At 35.9% G+C, this 13,770-nt stretch overlaps 1 protein-coding gene across 1 annotated transcript in view; it reads left to right on the plus strand.

The window, feature by feature from the left end:
- LOC114342078 (chorion peroxidase) overlaps window positions 1-13,770 on the plus strand; it is a 59,361-nt gene that overhangs the window by 12,712 nt on the left and 32,879 nt on the right. The window contains exon 4 of the mRNA XM_050641341.1: window positions 6,650-6,858. Coding sequence (XP_050497298.1) covers window positions 6,650-6,858 — 209 coding nt within the window. The remainder of the gene's footprint in view (window positions 1-6,649; window positions 6,859-13,770) is intronic.

Here is a 13,770-nt window from a genome sequence, read left to right on the forward strand (position 1 = left end):
AAAATTTCGGCATTCGTCACGTGGTCCACCCCAGATACACGGAGCATTCTACGGTAACACCACATTTCAAAAGCTTCAATGTTTTTAATGCTGCCCATCTTCATGGTCCATGACTCAACTCCATATAATAAAGTGGAGAAGATATAACACCGCAGCATACGCACTCTCAGATCAAGATTTATGTCACCACTAGAGAGAAATATTTTCATCTTGTTAAATGCTGATCTAGCTATTTCTATTCTTGCTCTTATTTTTTTTTGTTTGATCGCCTGTATGATCCAGGCAAGCTCCAAGGTATTTATAGGAGGATACCCTTTCTATAACGGTGTTATTGACAACCAAATCATTCCTGGCGTTTGGATCTTTTATTATTACCATCCATTTAGTTTTTCTGAGGTTTAATGTAAGTCCGTAGCTGTTGCAGTAGTGGTTAGTGCGTTCCATCAGTCGTTGCAGATCTGCAAGATTGTCTGCTAATATCACTGTGTCGTCAGCGTATCTCACATTATTGATTGTATTTCCGTTGATCATTACACCACAACTAACCTCCGACAGAGCTTCTTTAAATATGACTTCGCTATAAAAATTAAACAAAAGAGGAGACAGAATACACCCCTGTCTTACTCCTCTACATATTTTGATCTTCTCAGTCATTTCATCATCGACCTTGACTTGTGCTGTTTGATTCCAATACAAATTAGTTATTATTCTAATATCTTTTTCATCAATGTTCTTTTCGATTAGAAGTTGTCTTAGTCGGTCGTGTCGGACTCTATCGAAGGCCTTCTCAAAGTCTATAAAGCAGGCGTATACATCCTGATTGATATTCAAACACCGCTGAAATAGTACACCAAAGAGCGCTTCCCTCGTACCAAGGCCGTTCCTGAAGCCCATTTGTGTTTCACTTATATCTTCTTCAAGTTTGCGGAAATTTCTATTACTATTAATTCTATTAATTCTATACTGTTGATGCATTAGTGGAAAAGATTGCTAGCATCGCCCGATCTCTTTAGAGGTTGCTAAAGGCATGCGTTGTTATAATATTTTCAATATATTTACCAACCAGTCGGTGTTTTGATTCAATTCAGTCTTGTTACGAGCCTTTTTGATAACGGAAAGACCTCAAAACATGTGTTATAAGATGGTAAGAGGCTCGAATAGAATCAAAACGCAACCGTCTATTTTTATTTTGTGTTTTATCTCTTCATATCATATAGTTATAAGTTTATGATAGTTTCTTATAGTTATAATATATTATTGTATATTATAACTGTTCTATAATATATTATTATAATAATTGTTCTTGTTTTTCTTTGTTGCATAAGCCTGTATGTATGGTTCGTTCTTCTTAAACCAACCAATACTCAGTTCTCAGGCAACTCTTCCCGTCTTTGGTTCTGATTTGCTGTAAGTTGTACCATTTCTTTACATGCATTCCATTCCTGATTTATTTTGGGCTGATACTCTATATCCATGGTGGCTAGCAGATCATTTTTGTGCTGCTTATTTCTTTCCACCATTTGTTCATCTTTCAGGAGGTGTATCCTGTATATCTTCGCTCTTCATCATCATCATCATCATGGTGCTACAACCCTTAGAGGGCCTCGACCTTCTCAAGCTTTATACGCCATTCTGTTCTGACCCTTGCTTGCATTTTCCAGTTGCCGACTCCGATCTTCTCAGCATCTTGTGTTAGCCCGTCCATCCACCTCAGCTTTGGTCTACCCCGTCTTCTCATTCCCACAGGTTGCGCTGTTAGAATCTTTTTTATCATGTTCGATTCAGGGGCCCGGACTACATGTCCTGCGTATGCTTGTAGATATTCTGTAGTTCAAAATTATATCTACGCCTCCATATTCCGTTCTCACAAACCGCTCCGAATATCTTGCGTAGCACCTTTCTTTCAAAAATTGATATAGCGGATTCATCTGTTTTAGTTAGCGTCCATGCTTCTGATCCATATGTGAGAACGGGAACTATCAATGTTTTATACAGCCTTATACAAGTTTTTTGAGACAGACTAAGTACTTTGATAGACCATGATAACACCTGTTTGCAATTATTATTCGCCTTTTTATTTCCACTGATGTATTATTATTGGGGTTAACCGATGTCCCTAGATATATGAACTCTTTGACCGCTTCGCGCTTACATAATATCATATATTCTTTGAACGTGATATTCGTGTGCTTAGTTTTATTCCATCCAGATACAGTAGCAGTCTTCTTTACCAATATTTGCGTTAAGGTCACCAATCACAATGTTGATGACAATTCGAAGGCATATGTCATAACCAAAGTCCAATTCTTTATAAAATTGGTCCTTTTGTTCTTCTTTCTTTTCTTCGGTTGGTGCATGTTAATTGATTATACTCAGATTGAAGCATGTTGCTTGATTCTTAGAATGATTGGCTGATGCTCTATATCCATGGTGGCTAGCAGATCATTTTTGTGCTGCTTATCTCTTTCTACCATTTGTTCATCTTTCAGGAGGTGTGTCCTGTATATCTTCGCTCTTCATCATCAGCATCATGGTGCTACAGCACTTCGACTTCGACCTTCTCAAGCTTTCTACGCCATTCTGTTCTGCCCGTTGCTTGCATTTTCCAGTTGCCGACTCCGATCTTCTCGGCATCTTGTGTTACCCTGTCCATCCACCTCAGCTTTGGTCTACCCCGTCTTCTCATTCCCATGGGTTGCGTTGTTGGAATCTTTTTTATCATGTTCGATTCAGGGGCCCGGACTACATGTCCTGCCCACTGCAGGCGGTTTCGGTTAATTATAGTGATAATATCTTTTCCACCAAACGTATGCTTGTAGATATTCTGCAGTTCAAAGTTAAATCTACGCCTCCATATTCCGTTCTCACAGACCGCTCCGAATATCTTACGAATACCTTTCTTTCAAAAATCGATAGAGCGGATTCATCTGTTTTAGTTAGCGTCCATGCCTCTGATTCATATGTGAGAACGGAGACTATCAATGTTCTATACAACATTATACGAGTTGTTTTAGACAGACGTTTGTTAGCTAAGTACTTTGATAGACTATGACAACACCTGTTTGCAATTACATATTATTCGCCTTTTTATTTCCCCTGATTTGTTATTATTGGGGTTGTTAGTATTATGTTGATGACAATTCGAAGGCATATGTCATAAGAAAAGTTCAATTCTTTATAAAATTGGTCCTTTTGTTCTTCTTTCTTTTCTTCGGTTGGTGCATGTTAATTGATTATACTCAGATTGAAGCATGTTGCTTGATTCTTAGAATGATTGGCTGATGCTCTATATCCATGGTGGCTAGCAGATCATTTTTGTGCTGCTTATCTCTTTCTACCATTTGTTCATCTTTCAGGAGGTGTGTCCTGTATATCTTCGCTCTTCATCATCAGCATCATGGTGCTACAGCACTTCGACTTCGACCTTCTCAAGCTTTCTACGCCATTCTGTTCTGCCCGTTGCTTGCATTTTCCAGTTGCCGACTCCGATCTTCTCGGCATCTTGTGTTACCCTGTCCATCCACCTCAGCTTTGGTCTACCCCGTCTTCTCATTCCCATGGGTTGCGTTGTTGGAATCTTTTTTATCATGTTCGATTCAGGGGCCCGGACTACATGTCCTGCCCACTGCAGGCGGTTTCGGTTAATTATAGTGATAATATCTTTTCCACCAAACGTATGCTTGTAGATATTCTGCAGTTCAAAGTTAAATCTACGCCTCCATATTCCGTTCTCACAGACCGCTCCGAATATCTTACGAATACCTTTCTTTCAAAAATGGATAGAGCGGATTCATCTGTTTTAGTTAGCGTCCATGCCTCTGATTCATATGTGAGAACGGAGACTATCAATGTTCTATACAACCTTATACGAGTTGTTTTAGACAGACGTTTGTTAGCTAAGTACTTTGATAGACTATGACAACACCTGTTTGCAATTACATATTATTCGCCTTTTTATTTCCCCTGATTTGTTATTATTGGGGTTGTTAGTATTATGTTGATGACAATTCGAAGGCATATGTCATAAGAAAAGTCCAATTCTTTATAAACTTGGTCCTTTTGTCCTTCTTTATTTTCTTTGGTTGGTGCATGTTAATTGATTATACTCAGATTGAAGCATTTTGCTTGATTCTTAGAATACTTAATCTGTGGCTGATCAGTTTGAAGTCAAGGACTTTTTGCGCACTCTACCTAAAACTGATAAAGCAGTTCCAAAATCGTGTATGGTATTTTAACAGCTAGTATGTGGTATGGTAAAATATAGAAGGTCAAAGACCAAGAGGAACATCTCCAATACGATGGGAAGACCAAATGAAGACTTTGGTTGGAAAATTCCTACATAAATCCGTCCATCTGGCACCAGATCGCAACCAATGAAGATAATATTTAGAGTGTCACCATACCCTTATCAAGGAATAAGGAGGATTTTAATAGCTATAGTAGGTCAGTCCCGGATTAAGAATCTTGAGGCCCCTAGACAACTCAAGCTATGAGGCCCCTTAAGACCTCCGCCTTCTCCCTGCAAAACCACCTCGGTTAACCCCTCCATCCTCCATCTGCAGTTTTAAGTTCAATATCTTCTCTCTGTAATGATTTACTGACAGAGTTGATGCGTTTTAAAATGTTACCAAAAACTCATTCATTACGAATGTTTATTTTTTTGAAATTTCTTTCAACAAACACTTAGCCTCTTGAACTCTTTCATCTTTTTGATTACTGTTTTCAGCAAGAGAGTTTTCTCTTGCTGAATCACTAAAACACTAATCAAATTAGTGTTTAAAGACGTTGCAGATTTAAAGACGTAACCTTTATACAAAGCTCTTGTTGCGTCAGCCCTTGCACTCCATCTAATGCTGCTTGTTCTTTTAATGACTAGATCGTGGCGAATGGGATCTCTTAGTGGAGTTTCATTTAAGCATTTGATCATTACTATCCAACGGTGGGTAGAGGCTGAAAAAAAGTTGTACACGGACTGCACAAACCTAAAATACGATATTGCTCCAACTCAACTTTCAGCAGCACTTACTTCAACTAAATTTAGCGAGTGTGTGGCAAAAGGAATGTAAATTGCAAGTTTATTAATCTTAGATAAATGAGCCTGGATACTATTACATTTGCCTGACATGTTTGCTGAATGATTGTCCGCTCATGTCGTTTACTTCAATGCCACAGTCTTTTAAACGATTAAAACAGCAAAAGAAAGAATTTCTCCAGTATGGCTACTTATGGGTATGAATGTGAGAAAACCCTCATACACTTTACCATCAGCTGGATTTACATATCTTAATAAATAGTCAACTGGTCAATATGAGACAAATCTGGTAATGAATCGACACTTAAGGAGTAGTACCTATTTGGCTTCCTTAATTTCTTTAACAATTGTATTCAAAACGTGTTTTCCCATTACTTCTATTATTTCTTCCCAGATCTTTGAAAATAAGTAAGAAGGCTTTCCAATACCGTTATTGCCATACTTAGCTAAATGAGAGCTTAAAGAGTAGTACTCTTAGAGTAGAGCTTAAATCGTACTCTGCAAGTAGCTCTAAAATGCCTAAGTAGTTCTCATTATTTTGTGAACAAAGGATCTCTGTATCACTTCTAAACGATAATCCGCGAGAAGATAGAAACTTAATCACAGAGGCTACTCTTTTCAGAACGTGAATCCAGTAATCTCGTGCATGAATAAATTAAATTTCCATAAGAGCTGTCAATTTGACCATGAAGTGTCTGTCGATGAGTGTTCGCCAAATGTTCGCCATGTTCGCCAAAAAGTATGCATGGAAAGCAGTAAACATTTCCATTTGAGGGAGAGCACGTTAGACAATCTCTTTTAATTTTTGTTACACTGGTATATTTTCGAAAAACCATAGATTATGTAAAATATCTTGTAATGCCTTGAAAATTTCTGTTTGATGCTGAAAAACTTCCATCAAGATTTTTACATTCTGAAGAACCTTTCCCAATCCAAAATTTCCATATTTCTTTAGTTATGGTATTCCATAATCCTATGTTGTTTCCGAATTCTGGGCCCAATTTACCTTTAACTTAAATTTCTAACTTAGTTTCGGTTTCTGGTTCTTTTCTTGAACTGGTATATAACTGTCATTGTATGTTTTTTCATCTTCTTCAGTTACGGAAGCTATGTTTCCTTCAGCTATTTTTATTTCATCACGTGTATTTTCATTGGTGGCAGCTTTCACTAGCTGTGGATTTGTATTGTATTGTATTGTATTGTATTGTATTGTATTGTATTGTATTGTATTGTATTGTATTGTATTTGTATTGCGCAATATTTGAATTTTTTAACTCATGTGATTTATAGTTTTTATTTAATTTTAATTATTATTTTTTTCATTTTGGGCCCTACGAGGCCCCTAGGCAACTGCCTACTTTGCCTAATGGTTAATCCGGCATTGAGTAGGTATATTATCTTGGTGTCTTCTGTGAGGTACTCCTTGTTCTATTTATCGCACTTCTTGTTTCATAGCTTGCTTTTTTTCGTAAATAATGAACAACTAGTGATCACCAGAGCCAGAAACCTTAGGAATAGTTTCTGATTTTTGTAGTGGGGATTGAGTCCATATCTTTCGGCACCTCTGAGCTACCTATTTATAATGAATTAACTGATCAAAACAATATCTTCTTTTAGAAATAAAACGGATAATAAACCTGTAGAAGTTATATGTGAGGATACACTAATATCAACAAATAAACTATGCGAAGATACCAGAATAGAATGCAACAAATTTCACAAATATCGCTCTTTTAATGGTTCGTGTAATAATTTAAAGAAACCACAGGAATATGGGGTTGCCTTTAGGCGCTTTAGAAGAATGTTACCTCCAGATTATGCTGACGGTAAGTGCAAAAAAATCCAATTGGTTAGCGTAAAAGGTTTGTTATCCTTTCTAAATTTTTATTAACAAATTAAATTTAAGATCAATTTTAAATTCATCTTTACTGACCTATCAGATAAATTAGTTCCTAAAAGAAAATTTATTAATAATAAAGAGGAGAAGAAAAAGACAGTTTTTGCTTGCTTTCGATTCAGAGGGGTGCACAATCCCTGGTCCCTGGACAGCTGTTTCTATCTTACCAGACTTCTTCAGCAGAGTTGGCGTGCACACCTCTGAAGTAAAACCTAGCCAAACCGTCTATTTAATTGAAATTTAAAAGATCATTCAAAATCCACTCTGGCGCAATCAATGACATCTCTTAAACAAACTGAAAAGTCTCAGATACAGAATCCACCATTACAAAAAAAAATTAAAATGGTAAATAATTATTTAAATCTGAAAACTTTTCTCGTTGGAAATTCTTTCTGGTACATCCTTAATCTGTGACTTTTACAATTTATAAGACAACAGACGACAAATATAGAGAACGAAAAGGACTCTACTATATGCAGTCACATTCCGATTTCATTCGTCTAGGAAAAGGACAGAAAGAAATTTCCTAGTACTCAAATCTGAGTAAAGATAGAAAAGAAACAGACGGTTTTTGCTTGAATTCGATTCAGAGGCATGCACAATCCCTGGACAGTTGTTTCTGTTTTACCAGACTTCTTCAGCATAGCTAGCGTGCACACCTCTGAAGCAAAATCAAGCCAAACCACCTATTTAAGTGAAATTTTGAAGATCATTTAAAATCCACTCTGGAACTTTTCGTTCTCTATATTCGTCGTCTGTTGTCTTGTAAATTGTAAAAGTCACAGATTAAGGATGTACCAGAAAGCATTTCCAACGAGAAAAGTTTTCAGATTTAAATAATTATTTACCATTTTAATGTTTATTATAATGGTGGATTCTGTATCTGAGACTTTTCAGTTTGTTATTAATAATACTTTATAAAAGATATATTTATATTGAAAAAAACTTTTTGTGCTACCTCATAGAACGTTTTCGGAATGACAATTCCATCATAAGTGCTGCTTACGAGGCAAGGCTGAGCCACTTAGTTACTTTTACTTTATCGTGTCCGGACATGTCATTCATAAAATTTCGGCCCAGTATCGGGCTACGTCGGTTCCATCTTTGTTTGCGGGCCACAAATCTTCGAGGGTACACCGATAAGGACAGTTTCTGCATTTAAGAAGATGTTTCATATTCTGTGTTTCTCCATAGTCACAGTTCACACCATCTTGAATCTATTTCCGCCATTTTACCATATTTGATTTTACTGTAGCGTCCTCCGCTCTTGTCCTATTCATAGTTCTCCACGTTTTAAAGTTTAAAAATTGGCCGGTCCATTCACTCAAAAAAATTTAGTTCATAATATTGATTAAGAGTGATTATTGAATAGTATTTCGTTGTAACAACAATTTAATTTTTTGTTTCAACGAACTTTTAGACATTGACGAATGTATTTGGTTATTGTCACAATGATTGAATAATAATTGTGAAAATAACTAGAGTATATTAATCAATAACACTCAATTTATTCAGCCAATAACTTAGTTTCGTATATTTAATAAATAATGTTAATTCTGGCAGCAACTCACTTTCTTGATTTCATAGATGACAAGCAATTACCTTGGTTTATCGTGCCAACGTACAGATTTCATTAAAACAATGTACAAATGTTGTTAATATAGAGTAATATAAGAATATTGTATAGATGTAAACTGATTGCTGTGACAACGAATGCATTAATCAATCTACTACTGCGTTTAATAACCACAATCAATGCGTTCATGGTGACAATAAACGTAGTTGTTGAGACAATAAATGTTTTGCTTGACCATTTGAAATGTAACGGCTTTTCCTTATCGTGATACCCCTAGCTTCTCTGTGTTACCATTGTTAAAAAAAAATTCTTTGTTAAACAATGCTGTTACCTCTGCCGAAGTGCCGAATAATAATTCCATTTCGTTTCCAAGTGTAGTCCGTAGTAGAAGGAAGTTTTCGTGTGTCTATTATCGTGAAATTTCGGTCGAACTCTTTTTAAATTTTTTTCGAATCCTGAGAAAACTAATTAATATTTTTGAAAATTTAAACGCATAATAAAATATTACAGTATTATCGAGTATCTGAAGTCCCTGAGAACTTCTATAATGATTATTTTAATAAGTCACAGGGGTGAAAAAGAGAAAATTTAGTATGATTTTTAATTTCAAATATACCATTCAAAAGAAACTTTTTGTTTATTTTAAGGGACTTTCAGCCCTCGGTATTTTTTTTTCCCATAATCATCACTACGATGATGATTACTACAATTACAATCTGGTCATACTTGACCAATGAGCAATTTTAATCTAACCTAAATTATTACTGTTCCTTAAAATTAAGAGCTTGCCCTATAGCGTCTCTTATCTAACCTAACAAGATAGTGCACTATTCTAACATACACAATAACGCGAACAAGCACTATGCTCTGCTTTTCACTATCACCTATCACTTAAACTAGTTCATAAGGTTTTGTCCTCTTCAGTCTTCTAACTTGCCCAGTAGTATCGAGGAGCTGGATTGCCTCAATATTCTCGTGCATGTGAAGTCGTTGCTCGTGACTTCCTGCCATCTTCTTGATGATTATTTCCACAGTTTCCATTCCTAGGTCCTTATGGAGATCACTGTTTGTAACATACCAAGGAGCATCTACAATATTTCTTAGTATTTTGTTCTGGAATCTTTGTATTACTGTTATATTACTTGGTCCAGTACACCCCCATAGTGGGCATCCATAAGTCCATACAGGTCTCAATATTTGTTTGTAAATTAGTAGCTTATTATGCATCGACAGTGTGGAGTTTCTTCCAATTAGCCAATACATTTTTTTATATCTTATATTTAGTTCTTCCCTTTTTTTCTTAACGTGCACCTTCCAGCGTAGTTTTGCATCTAATGTTATACCCAAATACTTAGCAGTATCTGCATATGGTACTTGGATATTGCTGATTATAACTGGTATATATTGTATTTTTTGTTGGTGAAATTAACATGGACAGATTTAGCTTCATTTAGCCTGATTCTCCATTTTTGTGTCCACTTATATATTTGGTTAACTGCTATTTGGACCTTGTTGGTCGCCTCTTCACTTGTCGTCCCTACTGCTTGAATAGCTGTATCATCAGCAAAGGTGGCAACTGTGTTGTTTTCCAGTACAGGTATATCACACGTGTATAGTAGGTATAGGACCGGACCCAACACACTGCCTTGTGGTACACCTGCTCTAATTTCTTTTAAGTCTGAAAAACAGTCTTCTTGCTTAATTCTAAAATGTCGTCCTTTTATGTATGACTGTAAAAGTTTTGAGTACTGTATAGGTAAAAAACATTTTAGTTTGTATGTTAAACCTTCATGCCAGACTTTATCAAAAGCCTGTGCAGCATCAAGAAATACAGTTGAACAGACTTTCTTTTCTTCTAGGGATCTTTCGATAATATTTGTGATTCTGTGCACCTGGTCAATTGTTGAATGCTTATTTCTAAATCCGAATTGATGTGTCGGTATCAAATTCCTTGCTTCAATAATTGGTTTTATTCGCTTAAGGAGCAGTTTCTCAAACAGCTTCGATATTACAGGAAGCAGAGATATCGGTCTGTATGACGAAACCTCATGTGCTGGTTTTCCCGGTTTAGGAATCATAATGACTTCCGCCATCTTCCATATCATTGGTACATATTTTAATCTGAATGCACCGTTAAAGAGGTTTGTTAATTTTACGATAGCTCTTCGGGGAAGATTTTTCAACAGCTCACCCGTAATTAGATCATAGCCCGGAGCTTTCTTCGGATTAATATTTTCCCTTATTTCTTCAAGTACTTCTTTTGGTGTAGTTAGCCGAATTTCTTCCTCTAATTGAACAGGTTCCTCCCATCTTTCTTCATCCCCTTGAGGTTCATTTGGTTTGAATGTATTTTCAAGATGTATGGCAAATAGCTCTGCTTTTTGTGCACCACTTCTGGCCCAGTTACCATTTTCTAGTTTAATAGGAGGAGAGTGCATAATAGGTCTTTTCAGTCTTTTAGTAGCTTTCCATAAGGAATAATCTGTACTACCGTCATCTGTTAGCTCCTGTAAGTAAGAATTAATCGAGTCATTCTTTAATTGTAGGATAGTTCTTTTGAGTTGTTGACTTGCACGATTTAGTTTAGTCTTATCTTGAGGAGACCTTGTTTGTTGCCAGATTCTTCTCAGTTTTCTGTTTTCAATTATCATGTTCCTTATTTCCTTTGGATAATTATTTCCTTTTACCCTAGGTTTCAGCGTAGGAGTGTTTTCCCATGCTGCTTGCTGGATATTGTTCACCAACAATTCTGCTTCTTTATCTAATTGCTCTGCGTTTTGTATTGGTACACTTAGATTTATTCTCTCTTCAAGGCTTAGCTTAAAACTATCCCAATCCGTCCATTTATTTGTTAATGTGGGGTTACTTTGTTTTTTAATAATCCTGTCACTCATGGTTAGTACTATAGGGGAATGATCAGAATTTAAGTCCCAACAGTCATCAATGTCTATGAAGTTAGTTGAAATATTCTTAATAATAAAGAAGTCTATTAAATCAGGGGTCTTGTTTCTATCCGTAGGCCAGTAGGTTGGTCTACCAGTTGATAGTGCTTCACACCTCTGTTCTTTAATGGCTAACAAAAGCTCCTTTCCCTTAGTAGTAGTGATTCTAGAGCCCCAGTGTGTGTTCTTTGCATTGAAGTCACCTCCAATAATGAACCTTTCCCCTAATCTTTTCAAGAATTCATTATACTGCTCTTTTTTAATGGAATGTTTAGGTGGGCAGTATATTGAACTTATATTTATTTTAAAAGTTTTAGTTTTTATGTGTACTGTAGTGGCTTGAATATGTTCAGTTTTATATTCCAACTCTTCATGATGACATATATTATCCTTTATGATGATTGCACTGCCTCCTTTGGCCGCATTGTCAGGGTGTATTGTATGATATACCTTATATCCTTTAAATTTGATGTAGGATTGATTTGTGAAATGCGTTTCAGAGACAAGAAACAAATCAATTTTTTCGATGTCAAGGATTGCTTGTAGTTCTTGTTGATGATTAAGCAACCCGTTGGCATTCCATGCGACAATTCTAAGATCACTAGCCATTTCTTACCTTTGGAATAGCACTTGAGCTCTATATTCCAGGGAAGTGACCCTTTCATTTAATTTTTTCAACTCCTGTAATATCATTTGTAGGGTTTGTTCTGTTTCTTTTTCAATCTCTGTTGTTTTTTGGTATTTATCATTCTGATAATTTTCATTGTGACCTTTTGTTACTGCACTATACGTCTTATTACTAGTAACTTTCTGTGCTTGTTTTCTTTCACCAGCATTTGACTTGGTTTCAGTTGACCTTCTGTCTGGAGGGTGTGGCAAATTCGTCTTTTTCAGACCTCTGTTTTTTATTTTCTGCATTTTCTTTGCGACGATACATCCTCGGTAGTTGGCAGGATGGTTTTCGCCACAATGGACACATTTTGGTTTAACATTTTCAGGTTTGTCGCAATCTTTAGTAAGATGTTTCTTTGTGCATTTAACACACCTTGGCCCTCTAGCACAGAACTTCCATATGTGACCATATGCTTGACATCGTTTGCATTGCGGTATTAGTTTGGAATTTTTAAAAGGCTGAGTTTCAACTTTTGTTCCTAGGATGTCCGTTATCCCATATATTTTGTTGATATCTTCGTCTGGTCTGAAGGTTAACATAAACATGTCTAATGGCTTTTTGGTTTGCCACTTTAGCTTTTTAACTGCGTCTATGGCTTTATAGCCTCTTTTTTGCAGATCTTCAACAATTTTTTGGGACGAGCAAGTGTGATGTAATCTCTTTACTATAACTTTTATCGGTCTTTCTTGTTTGTTTTCGTATGAGTGATATTGGATATTTTCCTCTCTTAAAGCTTTTATTAATTTTCTGTACTCTTCACCGTATTGTACATTAACTTTTATCACTTCACTATTCACCAGTTTAGTAGTAAAGTTTGTTATCTTCGATTTAAGGAAGTTATATAGGACTTCATATTCTTTGAAGCCTTCCACTACCACAGGTGGAGGCATTTTGGCTTTCCTAACTGCAGTTTCTTTGGAGCTATGTTTTTGTGGTGAGATGTATGGTGAAGTATCCATCTTACGTTTCTTACTGGCTCTTGATCGAACCCTAATCCACTCTGTCTCCTTAGCGAGCTCTTCTTCATCTGTTAAATATTCTATTTCATTTTCTTTTTCAGTTAAATTAACTTTTGCTGCCAACTCTGTATATTGAGATTTTAACTGTGCTAGTTCTCTTTCAAGTATGCTTACTGTATCACACAATTTGGTTTTGTGGCTCTCGGCAGCTTTCCAAGCATTAAATAGAGTCTGTTCGTTTTGCGACCTTTTATAATTTTCTTCAAAAAGCGCCTGGTTCACTTGCATAATCATATTTTGGTTGGCTTCTGCCATTGGTTCCTGTGTGTCAAGCACAGGCTGCTGGTTGTAAGCCATATTTACAATAATTCATATAAATAAACAATTTGACTAATTTAATAATTATTGTTTGAAGGACTGGCCTATTTTATTTTTATTTATAACACATGCGATAATGCCCTCGGTAATAATGTAATCTTTTATTCTGCGTTTAAATTCTTCAAAAATACTTATTAGTTCTCTTAGGATTCCAAAAAAATGAATGCATTTAAAAAGAATTCGATCGAAATTTTGCACCTGAGCTCTCAAACAGGATTAAACTGTTATACATTTTTGAAATCACTATTTCAAACGCTTTTAAATGAGCTGTCACATGATGTACTTTCCCATTTAAAAAAATCAAAGTTATGCC

Source organism: Diabrotica virgifera, chromosome 10, assembly GCF_917563875.1.
Source record: "Diabrotica virgifera virgifera chromosome 10, PGI_DIABVI_V3a".
NCBI lineage: Eukaryota > Metazoa > Arthropoda > Insecta > Coleoptera > Chrysomelidae > Diabrotica > Diabrotica virgifera.